Source organism: Eleutherodactylus coqui, chromosome 3 (genome assembly GCF_035609145.1).
Source record: "Eleutherodactylus coqui strain aEleCoq1 chromosome 3, aEleCoq1.hap1, whole genome shotgun sequence".
In the NCBI taxonomy this organism is placed as follows: domain Eukaryota; kingdom Metazoa; phylum Chordata; class Amphibia; order Anura; family Eleutherodactylidae; genus Eleutherodactylus; species Eleutherodactylus coqui.
This window is the reverse complement of record NC_089839.1, coordinates 146866166-146889065: the sequence shown is the minus strand read 5'-3', so window position 1 is coordinate 146889065 and position 22900 is coordinate 146866166. Positions and strand designations below refer to the sequence as shown.

The 22900-nt window shown below is 41.8% G+C and overlaps 1 protein-coding gene across 3 annotated transcripts in view; it reads right to left on the bottom strand.

Moving 5' to 3' along the window:
• Window positions 1-1199: 1199 nt before the first annotated feature.
• Window positions 1200-22900, bottom strand: part of ATRIP (ATR interacting protein) — a 38784-nt gene continuing 17083 nt past the window's right edge. For 2 of the 3 annotated variants that reach the window (XM_066596271.1, XM_066596272.1), the window contains exons 7-14: window positions 21805-21885; window positions 17434-17560; window positions 14463-15107; window positions 13308-13450; window positions 7845-7936; window positions 6636-6722; window positions 5731-5983; window positions 1200-3002 (exon numbers count right to left, since the gene is read on the bottom strand). In XM_066596271.1, the coding sequence (XP_066452368.1) occupies window positions 2935-3002; window positions 5731-5983; window positions 6636-6722; window positions 7845-7936; window positions 13308-13450; window positions 14463-15107; window positions 17434-17560; window positions 21805-21885 (1496 nt within the window). In that variant the 3' untranslated portion in view covers window positions 1200-2934. The remainder of the gene's footprint in view (window positions 3003-5730; window positions 5984-6635; window positions 6723-7844; window positions 7937-13307; window positions 13451-14462; window positions 15108-17433; window positions 17561-21804; window positions 21886-22900) is intronic. The other variant, XM_066596273.1, reaches the window with a different exon arrangement.

The window sequence follows — 22900 nt, the reverse complement described above, 5'->3', positions numbered from 1 at the left end:
CTGTATGGAATCACAATTACTGCTGAGGCCACTCTGCACGTGGCAGCATACCTCAATCTGGTCTATAGTATATTTACATGTGTGGGAAATGCTGCGGAATGTCTGCAGCAAATCATGCATTTCCTCAGCCAAAAAGCTGTAAAAATCCAGACCATTGGTGTGGATTTTGACTGGAAATTAACCACGTATCCACAGCGGATTTCAAACTATGCAGCACTTCGTTCACCTCCTCCAAAGGCTTCCCTGTCTTCAAGTTCTGAGTGGCCTGGTCAGGTGCAGCGCCACTGGTCAAGGGAGGCCACTGCAGGCCACTGGGAATCAGTAGCCGGGGACCACAAACAGCAGGAAACCGTCAGAGGTGGTGAGGGGCAGCGCCGCATGGAATGGAATCAACTGTAGGTACACAGTTGATTTCCAATCAAAATCTGCACCAATGGTACATATCTTGACTGTGTTTTGGATGTGGAAATGTTGCGGAATTTGCTCCCAGTCTTTTTTGAAACCTCGCTGTCCTTTTTACAATGACAGAAGATAGATCATGTCTTGATAAGCCCTGCCCACTGACCACACCTCTCTGTACCTGGAAAAATCTGGTCACCCTAATTAGTGGCTCCGCAATCCAGATCTTGCAGCAATAAGCAGAGCAATTGGACAGATTTGGATGCTCCTATATCAAGGATTACAGCTTCTTGAAGACTGAGGCAGGTTTCATGTTGCTGCAAAAACTGCTCCTCACACCACACCATCGTCGTGAATGCTTGCAGTGGTGTCGCTCCAGAGCTACTGCCATTACAAATGACAGTGTTGTTGGGCAGCACTTTTTCTTCTGTCCAAAAGCCGAGCAGCTGAGTGGAAAGCAAACTGACTCCATTATAGTCAATGGGGTCCCTTTGGTTTCGCCCTAAAATTGAGCCGTTTCCTGCGCCCCAAATGAAGTTGGTGTGGAAATTCTACGGACATCAAATCGGAGAGGCAATGTTGACCAACGCCTTCTTCAAAAAGAATCCTTCTGGCTTTATTATTTGAACTCCCTATCCCCCAAGGGTCTAAATGAGACTACCATTCAGCTGTTTTCTTTGACTTATAAACTAGATTCTTTGATGCTTCTGCTCAAGTCACAAATAAATAAACACATTGTTTATTTTTTAACTTTATTCCTGTTCTGGTGAATGCCAGAATTGAATTGAATAAAGGCCCATTTAGACAACGATTATCGCTCAAAAGAGGACGCTCAAGCTTGTTTTATTTACAGCGCAAGATAATCGCTCAAGATGAGCGATCACCTTGCACTGTGAGCGGAGGATGCAGAAGACAAGCGGGTGTCCCGCTGGGAGAAGTAACATCTCTATTTATTCCTGGCAAGTCCATTAGAGCAGCATAACCTCCGGTCTACCATCAAGGCCACAGGTGCTATCGCTTTCTTGTTTTACACCACTTTAGTAGACTACGGCTGCTAATTCATTTCTCTACTCCTATGACTGTCTCTGTCTGAGCATTTTACTTAGGGACAAAGCTGGTTAGGGGGTGAATTTATGAATGGGGACTTTGATATCACCCTGGAACTACTAATGGCTGCAGCATATATTAATATTGAACAGCAGAGGCTTCAGATGTGATTTAAGTCTAAGATACCGACTATATTGTCCTGATATAACCATAGCCTACAAGGGTTGTCTAACTGGCTCTATCCTAACACTTTCAAAGAAGTGTTCAGCCTGATCAGCATGCTAAAGGCCTTATATTCAGTGTCCATAGAGAGTACCTAAAAATCAGCATCATATTCAGTTACCACAGCTAATATACTAAAAATTAGCCCGAGTGTGGTATAAGCTGCACACTGACAATATCTTGGGTGTCAGCAACTAAATGTAAAAGGTTTCTGATGAAACGTTGACATCTGACGTAGAAACGCGTCGAGCCTTCTCTACAATCAGAATTTCTATCTAGAACCTATTCTTCAATTTTACCTATATTCAGCCAAAAGTGTTCGATAACGCTAAGCGAAGAGCCTTTGCTCAACAATTGAGCTTGCAATAAATCAGAGGGGAACACTTCATTTTCTAGCTCGCCTTTTCCTTTGGAACAGATTAGGGAATTAAAGCGTTGTAACCTACACATTTAGGTCATATATAAGACCTTGACCTATTCGTCCTCATCATCCTGCCAAATATATCCTTTGAAGCAGCTTTGATTGAGCTATGAGCCACATTGTTCCATTGAAGTCCTATAAATTGGACCGAACTGAAATTGGCTAGCTTGTATTTATTTTTGTTTGCTGGGCTCCACCTTTATTGATGGGACACAGTAACAAAAAAGTTAGTGTGTTTTTTGTTGGTGCTAAGCCCGAGTCTATTTTAATCAAATTCTATTAAATATTAATTCTAAAAGGTGTCTATAACTGTGAAGGGCTTTAGTTAATGAGATATAGACATTACTGCCACTGTGACAAATATTTTTTAAGCCAAACCAGGATTCAGTCTTAAAAATAAGGAGGTGCAAATCTTGGAACTTGCTTTTCCTCTGTAGGCTCCACTCCTGATTTTGGCTTACAAATACAGATGCAAAATACTGATTAAAAATATTGCGGTGAGAAAGAAGCCCAACTCTGCCTAAAAGAATACAGCTTCATCCTTCACTGCTGTAGTGGTGTCTACTAAATACTTTATTCTAAGTGAAAGAATAAAGTATGAAAAAATGTATGTAGAGGAAAAGAAAAATCAACATGTATTTTTTGTAAGTAAATAAATTTTAGGTTTAAAAATACAGTATAATTCATTAAAGCACTATCAGAATTCCACAGGCAAGAGATCTAAAATGCGACAGAATTACAGTGAGGAATTTTGTCCAATCTTACAAAAATTGTTACACAAATATAATGCTTAAAATATGTGCGGCATTAGAGAGCAAGGCATATAGAAAGCAACATATCCAGAATTATGTGCAGTCCATGTTCTCATGTTCTGTCTCTACTTCTGGTGGACACAATTCATCAAGTGCAAACTCTAGAAGAGAACAAGAAAAACATTTAGAACTCTAATGTATAACCAGTTTTATCTCGAAGCAGATTTTCCCCTTAAAATGTAACAATAACCAAATAAATAATAAATCATAATTCAAATCAACATTGTTGTTCGTTTCTCTTTAAAAGGGGTTGCGCCGACAATGAGAGTTATCCCCTATGTACAAGTTAGGGGAAAACTTTCAGATTTTGGGGGGGGGGGGGGGTCTGACTACAGGAAGCCAATTAATCACGAAAATGGGGGTCCTAAAAGGTCTCAACATGAATGGAGTGGTATTTGAGCATGCATACCGCTGCTCCATTCATTTCAACTGGCCTGCCGGAGATAGCCAAGTACAAACACTTGGTCATCTTTATCAGTCCCACTTATATGAATGTAGCAGTGGCAAGCATGCGGGGAACTTCAGCGATCTAAAAGTTATCATCTAACCTATGAATATGGAGTAACTTTTAATGTTGACAAAGCTCCTTAAAATTAAAAAAAACCACAAAACAAAACGCGCTTATTCAGTTTTGCAGGTCACTTTTGCAAGAAAAAAAAATGCTACCAAAAACAGACAATAAGACAATGGATTTACTAAGAATGTTATTAGCATTTTTCTATTTCACTTTCTCTATCCCTCTTACTTCTCAACTAGTAATATATGTCGGATTGTTTTGGGTGGCAGTCCTGGAAGTGCATCAGCTGAAGTGCTTTCAAAAGCCTAGACTGCTACTACTATGTGTGAGATGCAGCTCTAGTACAGGATCCTATATAGATTAACATAGGAAACGGGAGAGGAAGGGAGCCAAGGGAAGAGATTATAATGTCAAGATCCGAACGTGAACAAAGTTATAGTACTCCTCACAAGAACATATATACTGCATTTTTATTCAACAGGTTGTGTTTAGTTATGGATAATTACTTTGATTTGAGAGTTTAGAAAAGCTGCATTAAAGGCCCTTTCACACAAGCCGACAATCATTTAAATGACCGCATGAAGGCTGACATCACCACTATGGCCAGCGTTTGTGCAGAGCGTTTACAAAGCGAGACTTGCAGCGGGATCGTGGGCTTCTCGTCCACTTCTCGCTCAGTGCTTCACCTTCTAGGTGAAGCGCTGAGCATGGAGCATTTACACGGGGTGAGAAGCCCACGATCCAGCGTTTTTTAAAGCTGTCTGAAAAGTCAGCTTAACAAGCCGCAAACGAATAGTGAGCTATTTTTGTGCTTTTACACTGAACTTGCTCAAATTAGTTCTTTTGAACGAATTTTGAGCAATAATCATTACGTGTAAAAAGGCCTTAAGTAACCCAAGCCAGCAGCTTTTACTCCATTTGGGGAACTAAAGTAAAGCTTCTATTGTATGTAAATAAGGACTCTCTTGGCTGACTGGCCTCGTGCTATAGAAACCATCAAATGTTCCCACTCTATTTAGAAGCCTCCTTGTTGTGATACTGTGGAAGAGATCCAGTAGCACCTAAAATGTTAAGGTCGTCTGTTGTGGCAATAGAGTCTCTAAGCTTAGTACGTACAACTGATCAGCCATAACATTTAAACCACCAAAAACTGAATTCAGTAATACTTATAATGGTACCCCATCCATGAGTGGGATATATTAGGCAGCAAGTGAACAGTCAGTTCTTGAAGTTGATGTGTTGGAAGCAAAATAGGCAAGTGTTAGATTCTGAGGGACTCTGACAAGGGCAGACATATGATGGCTAGACAACTGGGTCAGAGAATCTCCAAAATAGCAGGTTTCCTGGGGTGTCGGGTATAAAGTGGTTAGTAACTACCAAAAGTGATCCAAGGAAGGACAACTAGTGAACCGCTGAGTCATGGGTGCCCAAGGCTCATAGATCTGTGTGGGGAGAAAAGGTTAGCCCATGTGGTCTGATCCCACAGAAGAGCTACCGTAGAACAAAAGTTAATTCTGTCCATCATAGAGCGGTGTGAGAACACAAAATGCATCACAGCTTGCGGTGTATGGGGTTGTATAGCTGCAGACAAGTTGGTGTCCACTTTGACCCATCTATTTCTGAAAGCACCAACAATGGGCATGTCAGCATGAGATCTGGACTCATCTTAGGAGTCACATTTTCTTTTAGATCATAACGGACGACCAAGTGAATATGCATTGCTTTCTTGGTTAAGAGACTTTATCAGGATGCACTATAGGAAAAAGGCAAGACAGCAGAGGCCATGTGACGCATTGGGCAATGTTCTGTTGGGAAACTTGTCCTGACATTTATGTAGATGTTACTTTGACATGTACCACCTACCTATACATTGCAAAAAAAAACAACAAAAAAAACTCCTTCATGGCAACAGTATTCCCTACAGACAGTTGCTTCTTTCACCTGGATACTGCGCCTTGCAACACTGCAAACATTTTTTGGGAATTGTTTAGGAACATGGCAAAGAGGTTAATGTGTTGACTTTGATTGGATTGAAATCTGGGGAATTTAGAAGCAAACATTTGTAGGATATCATCGAAAACCAAATCTAAACCACAGAGGCCGAACCTTACAAATTACAGGACAAACGATCTGCTGCTAACGTCTACAAAATAACTCAGACACCTTTAGAACTCTTGTCGAATCCACACCTAGACACGTCAGAGCTGTTTTAGCAGAGCAAAGTAGACCTACACAATATTAGGCAGGTAATTTTAGTTTAATGACTGATCGGTGTAAATCAGTCTCATAGCTAGCATATTGCAGACTCTGACCTTCATTCTCATTCAAGGTGTTGAATTTTCTAAATAATGCTCGGACTCCAGGCACTGCTTGGTCATACTGGTGGAAGACCTCCAAACAATGTTCGCTAAAACTTTTGTCCTTCTGGTAGAGGCTGTGTAGAACCATAACCGCTTCTTTTAAAAACAGAACTGATTTGTTGTGGTTTGGGGTGGGCAAAAGGATGGTTAAGCGCCGCACACTGAGCCACTCGTGATGAAGAGCGAGAACCAGAGCCTTCACAACCTAGACAAAGAACACACAACAGTCATTATACCTTGCAATACTATTCACAAGAATAATTTATAGCTTTGTTCCCATATAAGAAAGGACTAATACTTTACATTGTAAATATACATTAACTCAAGAGCTAAAATGTAGCATTATTTTTATACTTTTAATTAATCAAAAAACACCATTTATGCACATGTACTAAAAATGCAAGAAATCAAAATGCCAAGGTTTAGTCCAAGGTTAAACATGGGAGGGCCAAGAATGACTAATTTAACCAAAGGTATAGATGTGAATTTCAGGTACTGCAAACCTACACAAGTTACAGGTACAAAAAAAATGCATTAGCAAGAAATGTGCGATATATAAAGTTCAATGAGAAAGTATGGCTGTCTGCAGCTGCCAATAAAGATCCTATTACATACCAAGTAAACTCCTCCAAGGCTACATTTACAGAATGTTTTGGTCTACATTGAGCCTTTCTATCCTGGGCTTCCATTTCAGTACTGCAAAACTGTATTCAAATCCAAACCATGGACTTTAATGAGGGAAAGGAAGGCCAAGTGTACAAACTTTGATCTCAGTTTGACATAGTTTTGTTTCCATATTTTTGAAGGATACAATAGTGTATCTGTTTCAAAAGCAGAACATTTGTAAGCAAAAATACCTCTCTGTTGCACAGACATGTAGCTTCAGAGCTGACAGAGGGAGAGCTCCAGCCATAGGTAATCAATTTGTTTAGAAATCTTACCACCTAGTAACGAGATTGGTAAAAAAGATAAAATAAAAAAAGGATCAAAATAAAATTTAAAAAAAAAGTCTACAAGTTAAACAGGTAATTTAAACAATTTGCACAATAAACATTATAGCATGTATACAGTACAGCAAAGTGTAATATTCTAAAAGGTCTAATAATATTCTACAGAGTTTGTCCCACAATTTGAATACTGAATTTCTGATAGAGGACACAAAGCAATTTTTTCGTTAGTATTATGCAGATACTACTCTGTGCTGATGAAGTCACAAATCCTGGAACAGTGCTGCCTCTGGCATGGCTGATATCCCTAGTAATGTTCGAAGGCTCTATAATGGGTTGAACTTTTAATTAAAGGGTAGCTACTAGAGATGAGCGAGCATACTCGCTAAGGACAATTGCTTGAGCGAGCATTGTCCTTAGCGAGTATCTCCCCACTCGGAAGAAAAGGTTTGGCTGCCAGCGCGGGTGAGTGGTGAGCTGCGGCAGTGAGCAGGGATGATGGGGGGGGGGGGGGGGGAGAGGAGGAGCTGAATCTTTTCTTTCGAGCGGGCAGGTACTCGCTAAGGGCAATGCTAGATCGAGTAATTGCCCTTAGCGAGTATGCTCGCTCATCTCTAGTAGCTACCTGTAAATACATGAGTGAATCAATGAATGAAAACAACCAGAAAAATATTGCAATCAAACAGTCGTCTGGCCTGAAGTAACAAAAGAAATATTTAATTGTGACAACTCCTTTCAATAAAGAGTGCATTAGAAAACAAACTAGAAATGACCCTACAAGTTCTACTCATGAGAGCAGAGAGGGGACTCTTGTCATTACTACAAAAAAGTAGAAGGAAGGGGCAACCCAGCTGCTTGTACTGAGGAGAAAAGCAAAGCTCTTAGAGGGTCTGCAGAGAGCGTCTTTGCAAGCTCTTTTTAGGAGAAATCTACTAGAACCAAGTAGGATTTGCATAGGCCTGGCCTATGGCCGACTTAGACGTTTTGCAATCTGAATTCTTTAGTAATGGCAGAACAGAAAACTAATGGCACTAGACCAACTAGTCAATTAGGTAAAAAAAAATTTGTTTTTTAAAATTTTTTACATTTAGACTGCAATTTCGATATAAAGCCATGTACCTCATGCTCTAATTGCAGCCACAGCTTCTCTGATGCTTGTTTATCCGGCCTGGAAATAATGTATGTATACAAGGCAAGGAGGAGGCAATTTTCTATGAGGAAATAAAATGAAAACTTGAATTGATAAAAGGTATTTGTCACATCAAAACAGCACTGTAAACTAAAGTACATTGCTGTTTGGGGAGGTGACCGCCAGCCGAGAGATGCATTATTTATACCTACTCGCTCCCATGCTGTCCACTGGTGAAGTCTGCATCCCAGTCTGAAATCTGATTATCAGACCGCTGTGTGCGCACTCTCCCAAACCCTTCTACGTGGAAGCGAGCACACAGCAGCCTGAAAAAACGTTAGATTCTAGGACCGTGTGGGAATGATACAGCAGGCGAATAGAAAAACATCCCCAGGCTCCCAGTCACCTCACCAAACAGCACCATAAGTTTATTTAGGATGCTGTTCAGGGATAACAGGTTCCCTTTAAGAATCAACTCTGAGGATTTACAAAGCAGCAAGTAAACAGGTTTCTACCACAAAGCGACCAAAAAAAAAAAAAAAAAGCCACAGGCATAAACCACAAACTCCTCCACACCTAGATGCTGAAATGCACACTTAAGAAACCTAAGCAAAACAAGGGCACCATCATTTGAACGTTAGATGAGACTTGACGGTAATCAGGGAGTGTCCATGACAGCACCACCTGAGATCGCCTCATCCCGACAGGACAGTACCACACAGATATTTAAAGATCCCCTCTTTCCCACCTTCCTCAGTGTTTTATAACAAACCAACAGACCGCTGCTTTGCATATCTGCTCCACCGATGCAGAGGCTCGTTCTGCCCAAGATGTGGATGGATACTGCCCTAGTAGAATGGTCATTAAGGCCGAGTTCTCACAGGGCAGAATCTCTCGGTTTTTCTGCAGCGAAAAAAATTGTGAGATTTTCGCGGGATAAGCTCAGCTCTAAAACCCACGGCACTTAGCCGCAGGTTTTGGAGCGACTTGTCCGCATGCTTTTCCGTTGCGGCTGGTGCTCCTATAGAGGGGGGGAAAAAAAAAAAAAAAAATAGACATGCTGCAGCCGGGGAATCCGTGCCGAAGTGCCGACTTTGCCACAATGGATTGGCCGTCCCGGGTGGAAGAGATTTTTGACAAATCTCATCCACATGGCTGGCTAAACACAGGATTAGCGGCCGCAGGCAGATGTGCCACAACAAAATTCCGCATGGAATTTCCGCAGCAAATCTGCCCTGTGTGAACCCAGCCTTAGCCTTTCCAGGGACGTTTTATTCATTGCTGCATAGGCTTCTGTGATGGCTAAGAGGATCCATCTGGCTATGACTGGGGCCAAAGAACTCGACAAATAGATTATCATCCTGCCTCCAATGGCTTGTGGAGCTGACACATTGCAGGGCCGCTCTCCTAACATCCAGGCAGTAAAACTTTTGTTCACGATCATTTTTAGGATTGTTGCAGAATGAGGGAATTATGTCCTGGGACCTATGAAAGGGTGATGCTACCTTATATACGAAGGATGGATCTAGTTTAATTACCTTATCTGTAATTCTGAAAAATGGATGGCGAATGGATAGGGCCTGCAACTCGCTTATGCTTCTCGCTGAAGTGATGACCACCAGGAAAATTGTTTTTATTGTCAGAGCCCTAATAGGGATTAAATCTTCAAGTTCTAATGGAGCGGAGGATAGAGCTCTAAGCACCCAGTTTAGATTCCATTCTGGGTTTTAACCTGTTTGCTGCTTTAGAAAACCTAAAAACTCAACTGATTTCAAAGAGTCTAGTATTGTAAAAGGCACCAAGAGCCACTACTTGGACCCTTGTCCAAGCCCACCTGAAGGAAAGCAAGGATTGAAGGTATGTCAGGAAAAAAAATGGAAATTTTCTTCTGGCACCATGATGAGAACTTTTTCCAGACCTTGTGATATATTTTATTGATTATTTTCCTGCTGGATAAGAGTGTCCTCATTATTTTTTTTGGAGAAGCCTCTCCTAGTAGCATGGACTTCTCAATATCCATGCTGACAGGTGAAGGTTCGCCATGTCTGGATGATTTAGGGGACCTTGTATTAGAAGGGCTGGCTGGGCTGCTAGTAGGACTGGGTCCTGCAGACTTAGGCTTTTCAGTAGGCCAAACCAACTTCTTCTTGGTCAGAAGGGTGCCACTAGTATGAGGGTGCCCTCTTGATGACAGAATTTTTAAAAGACCCTTGGTATTAGTATCAGGGGAATAGACTAACCCCCTGACCCAGTTTTGCATTAGTGCATCTATTGCCGTCAGGTGGTCCCCTGAGCTGAGGGAAAAGAACCTTTTCATCGTACGGACCTTTTTGCATCAAATAAAAACCGCCTGCGGGTTCCCCACATGTCTGTCAAAGCCCTGAAAGCGTCCTAGGAAAGGGACCATTTCCCTGGATCAAGGTATTGTCTTCTGATTTAGAGCTCCCCTCAAGTGGGTTGCTGAAATTGATAAGGAATCATTCTGGCCAATTAAAGATCTTTTGAGAGATGTTCTGTCATGACGGGTACCTAGTTTTCCCCTGTCGAATATGGGCTATTGCTGTAATATTGTCTGACTGAGTTTTCAGGTGTTTGTTCTGGGTAACCCCTTCTGACCGTTGGAGGGCCTCCCAGAAGCTCCCTGTAGTTTGAAGACTGGTTACTGATCCACCGGTGCCAGGACTCCTGGAGGTATAGATCTGCTACATGGGCACCCCAGTAATGGCATCTGTTGTGATGCACTCCACTGGATCTTGTAAGCACTGGACCCCCTCCTTGAGAGGCTTGCGGTGGATAGCCACCAATGTAAAGACACATTCCCTTCTGATTGTTGGGTTGAAGCCCGAAAAAAGTTTCTTCGCCTCTGTTGTCTCTCCTTGGGAAAACCACTGTTTTTAATAGTCCGCCTTATCCAGGAAATGTCCAGATCTGGACCAAAAAAGAACTGCCCATGGTATGGAGCATTACTTGTTCTTGGAGGCCAAGTCTCTCAACCAGAATTAAAGTAACAGCACCCTCCGTGTGAAGTTTGATAGTGCTGCTGTGCGTGCTAACAGCTTAACAGTTTCAGCTGAATAGTCTGCCAAGAAGCTGGTTGCCAAAACTGGGAGAGAGTCAAGGATCTACGCTCTCTAAGTTTTGTTAGAGATGTGCAACTCCAATTGGTGCAACCAAACGTAGTGTTCTAGTGACACAGGTGTTAGTGACTCCAAGCCTGAGCAAGCTAGAAGCTGCCGCCTCCCAGCTCTTTTTCAGGAGGCTTTACGGTCCATGGAATCTTTTACTTGGGTGGCTTCCTTGAAGGGCAAGGTCGTACGTTTTGCCACCTTTGCTTGTGGGACGTCCACCCTATGCATTTCTTCCCAATCTATGCAGTCTCCTTCCGAGAAGCGATAGCGTCTTTTGACGCCTTTGGAAGTAAACAACCCCTTATTTGGTTTGCTCCATTCCTTCCTGATCAGCTTTTGTACATTACCATGGACAGGGAAGGTATGCTTGCGCCTTTTCCCTAAGCCCCCGAAGACTCGTCTTGGATGGTCCGTGTTTTTCTGGGCTCCTCCATATTGAGGGTAGCCCTGACTGCTTTGATAAGCTCAGAAACGTCCTCTGGGTTAAAGAGGAAATTTTTATAGTGGTCTTTGTCAGAGGACTTAGCGGGATCTGCCTTCTCCTCGACATACGAAAATATGGCACTTTTTTCGGAGTAATTGCATGAGCTACTTGGTCTCTTCTGTTTTGAAAAAGGTTGTAGCTGACAATGACATCATCACGGGCCGTCCACAAAGTGAGAAGTTTCAGCAGCACAAAAAAAAAATGAGTGTGGGAGTACTTAACTTGTGCACGCCTCATCCAGAATCCGAACACAAGGATTCCAACAATACAGTCCAGCAAAAAGAGGAACCGGCAGCACCAGGGAATCAATGAGTCATTCCAATAGAGGTTGAAGAAAATCACATATTTTTATTGTCAAATGTCAGACATGTTCACAAGCGACGTTTCGACCAACTTGCTGTGGTCTTTATCAAGATCATCACGGGTCGTGTCAGCACAAGAGCTATGTATGTGTAAATTTGTGAGGTGTCATTTATTGGAGTTTACACACAGGTGTACAGCTGTCTCACAACCAGGTGCAAACCTCCAGACTGAGTACTGCTGTATCCATAGCAACCAAGGTCACAGGGATTTGTGGGGGGGGATGTAGTCCACCCATAATCCCTCATTCAGTGTACAAGAATAAACGAACTGTGACGACATCACCTTCATGTGATCAGTGGGTGAAGCTAAGAGCCAGTAACCGATTACATGATAGTATCACCACAGGTGCTGTCAGGCTCTGCATGTAACTCACATAGAACACACAGACAGAAAAGTGGTCGTTAGCACTTTGATTGATGGTGACAACATTATTCTCTAGGTTTGCATGATCCTGGCAATACCAAGTTTATACAATTGTTTTTAAGTTTTATTTTTAAGATTTGTTAGTGTCGCCACATTCCAAGAGCCATAACATTTACATTTTTCCATTGATAGACCCGTTTTTTGCGTGATTTTTAGTCTTCATTTATCCCATTTTTGGGAACATATAACATTTTGATCACCTTTCAGTCCGCATTTTCCAGAGAAAAGATAAACAAAGTCTGCAATTCTAACGTGTTGTTCTTATTTATTTTTTCCAGGTGTTCAGTATGTGATATAAATTAGAAGTTAAATTAATTCTGCAGATCAGTAGGATTACGTCAATACCAAATGTATATAGTTTATTGTATAAATATCTACCTAATTTTTCACACTTTTGTAGAAGGTTTTTTTTGTAATCGCATTCAAAAGACCCCTAACATTTTTTCCCCCGCCAATGGTGCTGTTTGATGGGCTTTATAGCAGGACAATTTGAACTTTTTATTGGTAGCATTGGGTGATCTATATAATTTTTTGATTGCTTCCCATTTAGTTTTTTGTGTCGCCAGATATAGCAAATATGGAATTTTGGCATGTTTATTTTTTCCCCCACAGTGTGGGTTAAATAATGTACTAGCTTTTTTCCCCATACGTCCAATCATAGGCTGCAGTGTCACCAACCGTTCTCCAGCCATCAGCATTCACATCCTGGGCGCCATGATGCTAGGAGTTCAGGACGGTGATCCTGCAGCCCAATTGGCTACAAATATCATTTGACTTCCACCAGACGTATATACTGGGATAGTCACCTAGCTGCTTAGTAGTTTCCTAGGTAGGTGGGTGGGTGGGTGGGTGGGGGTGGGGTTGAAGAGAGGAGAGTATTACCTCTTGTTATTTTATGCCATACCTAGCTGTTAAAATAAAAATTATATGGGAAAATCCCTTTATAGTGATTTTAAAACACAAATTGCATACATCCTTGAAGTACAATAAATACGCATTAACCCCTTTCCCTGCAAAAGGCTACTTTTTTTCAAGCATAAAACAATATTACTGACCTGAACACGAGCACAAGAGACTAGCTAGCTTTTCATCGTCTGCAAGAAGAGCCAGCAAATGGACAGTCTTGAGAACAACAGAGGGAGAAGCATCTGGAGATAAGCACTGGAGCAACACAGGAGAGTTGAGTAATCCCTGAAACCTAAAAACAAGTACTATGAGCTTTGGCAGTATTGAAAAAGCATTTAGGAAAAGGAACAATAATTATTTTAATAGCAGAAAACATCTGTTAATCTTATATTCAAGTTATGCTAAAGAAATAACAGTACTGAAGGCTACAAAAAGCAACTGGAAACATTAAGTGACCACAGGTTAAGGAACAACTTGCTGTTTGGTGGAGCTTAATTGATGGGACCACCACTGATCATGAGATTTTAGCCCTGGTATGTGCCAAAATTCTGGTAGAGGTGGCTGCGTATTCCATTCCATTCACTTCAATGGGACAGTTGGATATAGCGCAGAGATTAAGTGCTTGTCAATATTCTATGGTCCTGAAGTGAATCCAGCAGAGGCGGGCATGTGTGTCTAATGCAGCCAGAATTTTGGGACACACAAAGGCTGAAATCTTGGGATGGATGGGAGGTCTACGAGTTGGTCCCTGTGGATAGGGGATGAGTGTCTGGTGTGGGAATACCCTTTTTAAGTTTTTGGGGTTTTTTTTTCCCCCATCAAAGACCCATTTGTAGAGTAGATTATCAATATTAAATAGTGGGGATTAGTTGTTTATTGGAGGCGCTGAGCACTAAAACTAGCACAGCTCCGTACAATGTGCAGTGGTCCGAAAAGGTAATGCAAGCACAGTCTCATACACTCACTCCAGCGCCGATGCTCGCCACCTCTATGTTTATTTGCTCTACAATGATGACATCAAGTACCTCCACGTAACCAATGCAGCGGTTAAGTGCTGTACCTTCTAGCATCACTGCTGAGACCAGCAATTGGTTGCAATAGCCACGTGTATATACACCACGACATTGCTGCAGGACAAGTAAACAAAAACTCATGGGAACCATTGGAGTATTGACACAGGATAGTCAGTAACAGTTGGTTCATTAAACACTTTCTGCAGGTACTTTGTACTTCTATTCTGAGACAACCCATTTAACTCAATCTCTAAAAATGTTTTGAAAAAAATATATATATACATATATTACCTGGTCAAGTGCTCACTTGAAGAATTTTCAGCCAATTTCACCAGCACACACAGCACCTGCTCTCTGACAATGTCCCTCTTTAAGGTGACAAGAGTAGGTGATAAGAGCAGTACAATTTTTTCAATTAAAGGATGCAATATTTGTTCATTATTTTCCAAATCTCTATTTATCACAGTATTAGACTCTCTTTCAGTTTCTGATAGCGTCATTCCCGCTGTACTCCTCTGCAACAAAGTCTCTACAACATCTAGACTATGAAACACCAGATGATACAGAATCTCCAGCGAGGCCAGTGCAGGGTCTGTAAATCTTGAGATGGTGTCCTCAGCATTGGCCATCGTACTGCCGGAGGCGGACATAGATGAATTCTCAGAAGAGCCAACTTCTGATTTCTCCAGAGATTGCAGGGCCTGGTAGTACGCTGTAATATGATATTCAACAAGAGGCAATATACGCAGAGCCCCAGACAGCCGACACATTTTCACGAGATGCTCTGTTCCTCTCTGGCATTGTGCACCCTTCTTTTCCATGCCTTCCTCACCCAAGGCAATTGCATTTAGTCCAGAAATAGCCAGTTTTTGACAGTCTTTTAGGGCTGCACACTGTGGTGAAGAGACAACACTGGAACTTGATGTGCCTGTAGTGCTTAGTAACACAATATGACACAGACATGAATACATACAATCTAGTATGGAGATATGACACACACACTTTCACCAGTGATATAATATTTTTAAGAGCTTTCACTTTTGGTTTTCTAATGTTAAAAGGGGTTTTCTGACATGTTTTAGCATAGGTTGTAGTGGTGGGCCTAGGTGTGTGTAAAATAAAAACACACACTCCCCTCCCACTGCTCCCCTGCCGCTGTTTACCACTATTCCAGTCCTCTGTTTACATGGGCAGCAATGGTAAACGCGACTTGTTTACCCATGTGACTGCTGCAGCCAACAGGAGACCAGCAGGGACATTAATGCAGAAGCCCAAGCAACATGATACAGGATGTCACCAGACCCAAAATGGTGGCCCTGCCCTGTGGTGGGTATTTTTCTTTTATAGAATTTAGGGCATGGTGAGCCCAAAACTATAAAAAAAAAAAACAGCAAAAAAAAAAATCCCTCAGAAAACGCCTTTAAAAGCGGTGACCAGCTCTGAAAGACTAATGAACTATTCTTAGAACTGGTCACAAACAGCTGATCTTTAGGGGTCTGTTGCCCGGGACCCTGGCTGATCACACTGATATTCTAGTGTATAGAGCTTGAAGCAGGCAGCTCCATACACCTGACCGTCCTGGGTCATGAGTGTCAGACCTCCACCAGTAACCTATTCCAAGGAGAAGTCTATGAATTGTTCAGAGTTGGACAACCCCTTCAAGAATACAGCATAGTTTAGCACTTAATGACATATTGATTTCTTTTCCTTGTTTTTTCATTTTCACATTTCGAAAACCATTACTTTATTTTTCTATCAATGCATCCATATGAGCACTTTATTTTTGTGTAATGAGTTGCGCTTTTTAATGGCTCCAGTTCATATAGTTTAATGTTCTTCTACTTTTGCACAATAAAGACATTTCACTACGGCTCTGTTCACACTAGCATTAGAAATTGACCTGAATTTGTTTCATTTTTGGAGCAGAGAAACAGACATAAAATGGGATATTTCAGTTTTCTTTCCCATTGATTTCAACGTGCTTACAAAAAAAAAAAAAAAAAACTCCAAAAGGTTTCCGTTTGCTTCTGTTTAGTGTTTTTATATATTTATATGTTTTTATAACGGAACAAATAATGCAGCCTGTGGCGCTATTTATTACATTTAAAAAAAGGAAACATAACAAAAGCAAACGCAAACCTTTACCGTCACTTGGAGAAGTCAGCGTTCGGTCTATGAGTGTGACTGTGTTCTTCTGTCCGTGTACAAGCACATCCACCAAAGGACCCCCTGCAGGTGACCTGCAATTCAAACCACCCATAGAAGACATGGGCATCCGCAGCTTAATTAAAGCCTGCGGATTTGTTTTGCGGACCTTCTGGCCCGGAAAACATATTGCAGTACGTTCCATTTTGCTGTGTTTCCCACACGGACGGCTTCCATTGAAGTCAATGGAAGCCGTCCGATCCGTGGCCCGTCCGAAATTCAATTGCAGACGGGCTACAGATTTTGCGTGAAAGTAGAAGATTTAAAAAAGAAAAAATATCTACTGCACATCAGCCCTTCCGCACACATCCGCAGTGAAGACCAGGAGAGGTAAGCACGATTCTTGGCTGCGGGTAGGGTCAGATTCCGCTGCAGGCTCCCATATGCGGAATCCGACCCGCCCATGTATATGAGGCCTAAGGGTCACGCTCCTAGACGGAGTGCAATCTTTCTGGGGCGACAGCGTGGGGATGGGGAGCTTGGTAAGTATAAAAAGTACATCCGCAGATGCCACAGCCTGTCCTATAAACACCGTAACGTAGTTTGTGGTGCTTATAGAATGTGACAGGTTCCTTTAAACGACTGGAACTGGCGTCATCTATTGTCTTGGATGTTAAAGCTGGTTGTAAAAAGATGCAATACAACTGAACCAAGTGACGATGCACATACAGCGCCAGTGCCATCACTGTGGTGTACTATTACATCAGTTTGTGGGCAAGGCATACTTTATGTAACATATTAGTATGACACATCATGTTAAAGGTTGGTTAAACAAAATTAAAAATATGTAATTCCACATCTGTCTATATATATATATATATATATATATATATTATATATATATTTTATTTTTTTTATTATTATTTTTTTTTTACTTAAAAGAGAAATCACCAGGACAGATCAAATTAACTATGTATATTAATTTCCTCTATAAGTCATATCACTGGAAACTGGTCATTAGATTCAGATCATAACTACTATCAAAGAAACTGAATCATATTTCTGTGACAGCACTCCTGCTAATAGGCAATACAGAATATCACTGATCTCTACTCACTTGTTTGATTGGTCTCTCTGTATAGAAGACACTGGCAGACCACCCAGATTACTGCTGAGAAGGTGGTATAGACCGGGAGTACCAAGAGGCTCCGACTGCTGCATTAAAGTGCTCAGTAAAACAGAACCTAATAAGAGGGGGAAGGAAAAAAAAATAAAAACCATGTAACCATTCTTTACAGGTTAGCTTTTCTCTAACGACAGAAGTTTGGATCTACAATAGTTAGAGCAAACAGATTTTCTTTTGACTTTTGTTCCTTAAAATGAAGCTCCACTTTTTAAAAGTGTATACTCGACTGCTTACACAGGATCATCATAAAACGTGTATTATACACTAGATTGATGCACATGTTTTATGGGCGTCTGCAAGAAGCTAACAGACTTTAGACTACGGTCTGCTGCACAGTCCGCTTCCTGTGTTGTGCGGGCAGCATAGGAGAATGAAATGCTTCTAAAGTGAGGTCTTTACAACCACACTGCTCTCTTTGCTAAATGAAGCAATTTATCAAAGTGCATTGATCAAAGAATTACTGTATACAAGAAAGTGTAAATACAATGTGGAGTCACACTTTAATTTCTGTTGCTCTTCTCGTTTACACCTTCCAAATGTCAGAGGAAGCATACAAAGTAGTAATCACTCAATGTTGATAATTTGCAATGTTTTTATCTGCCTGATGATGTAGGATTTAGGTCAACTAAGCGTTCGTTTACATCAACGATTTATCGTTTGAACGAGCAAAATGTCAGTTTGCTTGGGCAGCCTATTTTTATATTGGCAGATACATCATTAGCTCAATCAAATGAAAAATTGTTCAGTCGTTCACATTCGCTGTATAAGTGAATGAGAACGACTGAATGATCGATATTTAACCTCTTAGTGACCAAGCCTGTTTGCACCTTAAAGGGGTTCTGTCATAGAAAAAAAGTCTATACTCCCCTATTCCTCCCCAGGCAGTCTACTTACCTCATCTTCTCCCGTCTCCTGCAGTCCCCCCGGGTCACCTCACCTCCAGCTGGCTGATTCTTCTGCTTCCTGTGACGTTGCGTAGATTCACAGGCAGTCTTCTTCCTACCCGGCAATGTACGCTACGTCACTAGTTAACAGCCTAGTAGGGAGTGACGAGCTATTGCAGAAACTGCGCATGCCTGCTGTTTCTGCAATAGATCAGCATTCCTTCCTAGCCAGGGAACCCTACGTCACAGTGAAGTGATCTTCAGTGACCTGCAGGAAGAATACGAGGAATGCCCACTTCATAACAAAGAGAAGAGGAACCAGATGGCTTGCAGTGAGCTGACTCGAGGGACTTGAGAAAAATCAGATGACAAAACCTCTTTAATGACCAGGCCAAATTTTGGAAATCCAAACATGTGTCATTTTGACATATAGAATACCTCCTTAAAGGAGATGTCCCGCGCCGAAACGGGTTTTTTTTTTTTTTTAAACCCCCCCCCGTTCGGCGCGAGACAACCCCGATGAAGGGGTTAAAAAAACCACCCGCACAGCGCTTACCTGAATCCCGGCGGTCCGGCGTCTTCATACTCACCTGCTGAAGATGGCCGCCGGGATCCTCTGTCTTCATGGACCGCAGGGCTTCTGTGCGGTCCATTGCCGATTCCAGCCTCCTGATTGGCTGGAATCGGCACGTGACGGGGCGGAGCTACACGGAGCCCCATAGAGAAGAGGAGAAGACCCGGACTGCGCAAGCGCGGCTAATTTGGCCATCGGAGGGCGAAAATTAGTCGGCACCATGGAGACGAGGACGCCAGCAACGGAGCAGGTAAGTATAAAACTTTTTATAACTTCTGTATGGCTCATAATTAATGCACAATGTACATTACAAAGTGCATTATTATGGCCATACAGAAGTGTATAGACCCACTTGCTGCCTCGGGACATCTCCTTTAAAGGTTTTGCTTATCCAAGTGATTCTAACATTGTTTTTTTGCCACATATTGTACTTCATCTAGATGGTAAAAATAGACACATAGAATTTGTGGATATTTATTAAAAAAGCCAATATTGGAAAAATTTTGGAAAAAAAAATTGTACTTTTTCACATTTTTAACTGCAATGTGTCAAATGTGTGCAAACATACTGTACAAATGTTTGATTAGATATACATTTGTTTACTTTATTCTGGAAGAACATTTGAAAAACTTTTAGGAGACATACAAATTTAACATTTTGAGGAACATTTTGTTTTCCTACACAAAGCCAAGATTGCAAAGGCTCATTGGTGTCAGATTGATAGACAGCCCCACAAATGACTCCATTTAAAAAATACATCCCATAACATATTCACTGAAGGGTGTCATGACTATTTTGACCCCACAGTTTTTTTTTCAGGAGCTAATGCAATTTATAGGAGAAAAAAAAATAAATTTCATAGTTTTGCAAATGTCATTTTTAAAGACAGAGTTTTTTTTCTATAGTGCACATGAAAATGAAAAGTTACACCCCAAAATAGATTCCCTGTTTAGTCTGTGTTCAGAAACATAACCAGTGTGGCCCTAATCTTATGTCTGTATGCACAACGGGGCCCAAACCGAAAGAAGCAGCCGGTGACTTTCAGAACCGAAATTTTACTTGAAGGTGATTCAGGCCCACTGGACACTTGTCAGGAATCTAAACCTGGATTTCACGGCACAACTGAATTAAATTCCAGGCCCCATTGCACACACTTGTGCAGAAAAAAAAGTAGGGGTAATCTCTTGATCTCAGTGGCAGGGATGGGTGTAAAATGTGGCGCTATGTGAGGCTTCGTAAGCTTGCTGAGGTGCGGCGGTCTCATACAGAAGGCTCTCAACAAGCTGCTCCTGAAATTGCAGAAAAGTGAGTGTTCCAGGGGCTTCTTGTAAATTTCGTAAGCATTACAGGTAGCAATCTGAATAATGCCGGGCTCACAGGGCAGTATGTTGAATTAGCTTGTCGAGGCCCTGCATACGGCTGCGTAACATAGTGCGCATAACTGCGTACTCCTGCAGGCGGTCATGCGCAGTACACTTTTTGTTTACATTTTCTGTGCCATCGCTTAACGATGACATGGTTACCCGCAGCTTATGCACAATGGGCTCTATGTCGTGGATATCTGCAGTAAAATAGAACTTGCTGCATTCTGTTTTCTGCAAGTGGAGTATAGCATTGCTAATGCGAGCGGAATTGTGTAATCCCGTTGGGGGAACATCGCTGGAGGCCTTGGGTAAGTAATTTCACCTCCCCTCACAGAAATGATCTGTGAATGGAGGTAAAAACTAATTTTCTTTTTTACTTTTACATGATTACGTAACTGGTAACTGCATACCGTAGCCCCCTGTAAAATCTCCAGGCTCTCAGCTAGCTTTGGTAGCAAGAAGATTTTAAATTTCCCAGGCAATTTACAACTTTTGCATATGCATCCACCATTTTGCTGGTGGGCGCATGCACAGAAGCTGGGGAAAGGTCCGCAGATAAAGATCCTATCGCGGGACAAATCCAGGGGGCTTAGGTAATTAATTTCATCACCCTTCACGGATAGAATCAGTGAAGGGGAGATAAAACTTTACAATGTTATCCATTAGATAACAGCGATCACGTGACCGGGGACCACGGCCCCCAGTGACATCTCCCTGCTCTTGGATAATCTTGGTAGCCAGGAGATTTAAAATCTCCCGGCCTTCTACACATGCGCAGAAGGCGGTGACAGGTCTTTGCAGGACCAGATCGCCGCGGGACATCGCGGAGTCGAGCAGTTTCAGCTTGAGTCGGATCCATGAAACTAGCTTTTTTTGAAAACTTTTATGGATAATGGTGATCGCGACACTGGGGGTAGCAACCTGCGGCAGCCGATAGCAGGGAGCAGTCACCCGCACAGACCCTGGGGCTTTACGCTACAGAGCCAACGTGTTTTTACGGCCCTGCAGATTAAAGCCCAGACACACAGGCTAAGAAAATACGCATGGGTGGTCACCAAGCAGTTAAACAAGTAGTGAATGATCCGGCGATTATTTTAATACCTGCATAAACATGAACCATGAATGAAAGGCAAAAACGATTTATCGTTCTTTGTTCAATTGTTTGCGGAGTTTACACTGAAGGATTATAGTTCCTTTTTGCTTGTTTGAACGATTTTTTGAATAATTGTTTCGTGTAAAAGGGCCTTAAGTCTTGAGATCTGTTTGAAAACAAGCTCGTAAACACTTCCCTTATGCAACAAGCAGATCTGTGAGTGCCGCTGTGGGCCATAATGTAATCTGTAACTCAGAATCAGTACAAGTAATGAAGTGCATTTACAATTCTACTCAGCTGGTTTTACATAGATTTCTGTATACAAGCTATAGAGTGGCATTCAAAAGGTGGGCACATTTTCATTTTGCCAAGATGCTAGGTACAAACCTTGTCTGTTCATGCTTTGCTTGCAGTATGAAGTAGAAAACACTGTTGCTTGTTTCACTGTTGCATTTAAAGCTTCAGTGTCTGCAAAGAAAAACAACATTATCTGGTTTTAGTGATTACCGTACATATTAGAGTATAAGCAGAGTTTTTCAGCACATTTTCCATGCTGAAAAAGCCCCCCTCGGCTTATAATCGAGTGAGGTAAAAAAAACAAAAAAAACCTGCAATACTCACCTCCCAGCCAGCGTCTGTGTCCCCAATGCAATAGTCTCCCCAAAGGTGCGGCAAGCTGCTTGAGAATTTTCCCTGCTGTCATCTCCCTGCTCGGCTTTGAATTCCCCCGCCATCAGCACTCTGATTGGATAGAGTGCCAGCCATTTACAGCCGGCGCTCGATTATTCACAGCCATTCAGTGAATGACATCACTGAATGGCTGGGATGGGTTATTTGAGCGGCAGGGACACAGACGCCGGCTGGGAGGTGAGCATTGAGGGGTTTTTTTTAAACCTGGTATATACTCTAGTATAGCTAGGATTATACTCGAGTCAATAAGTTTTACCAGTTTTTTGTGGTAAAACTTATTGACTATGCTTATACTTGGGTCGGCTAATACTAGAGTATATACGGTAAATTACTTGCTACAGTACAATCAAATTTGCAAACTAAAACAGAATGTAAAGAGAACCTGTCGCCATGTGATAGTGGGTCACAAAAGGTCCTATAAATAACATATGGAATTGATGCAGGTTATTGATGACGTTAGGTGTTCTTAGAAAAATAACATTCACTTTACTCGTTTTGAATGATAATTGACAAGGAAGCGTTTTTTTCACTCACTTTCGCTTGTTTGAATTTTGAGCAATAATTCTTACGTGTAAATGAGCCTTTATACAGCGAGTGTGAAAAATTGAACATTTCTCATTTAAAACAAGCCAACGATGTATCTGTCTGTCTAAACAGGCTGCACAAAAGCGAACGAGCTAGCGGTGACATCACTTACTCGTTCAAACGATAATCAGCATGTCTGAAAGGACCCTTTTCTTAAAGGCAATCAGTCTGCAGTACTAAGCCAGGCCACAGGACAACATAAGAAGAA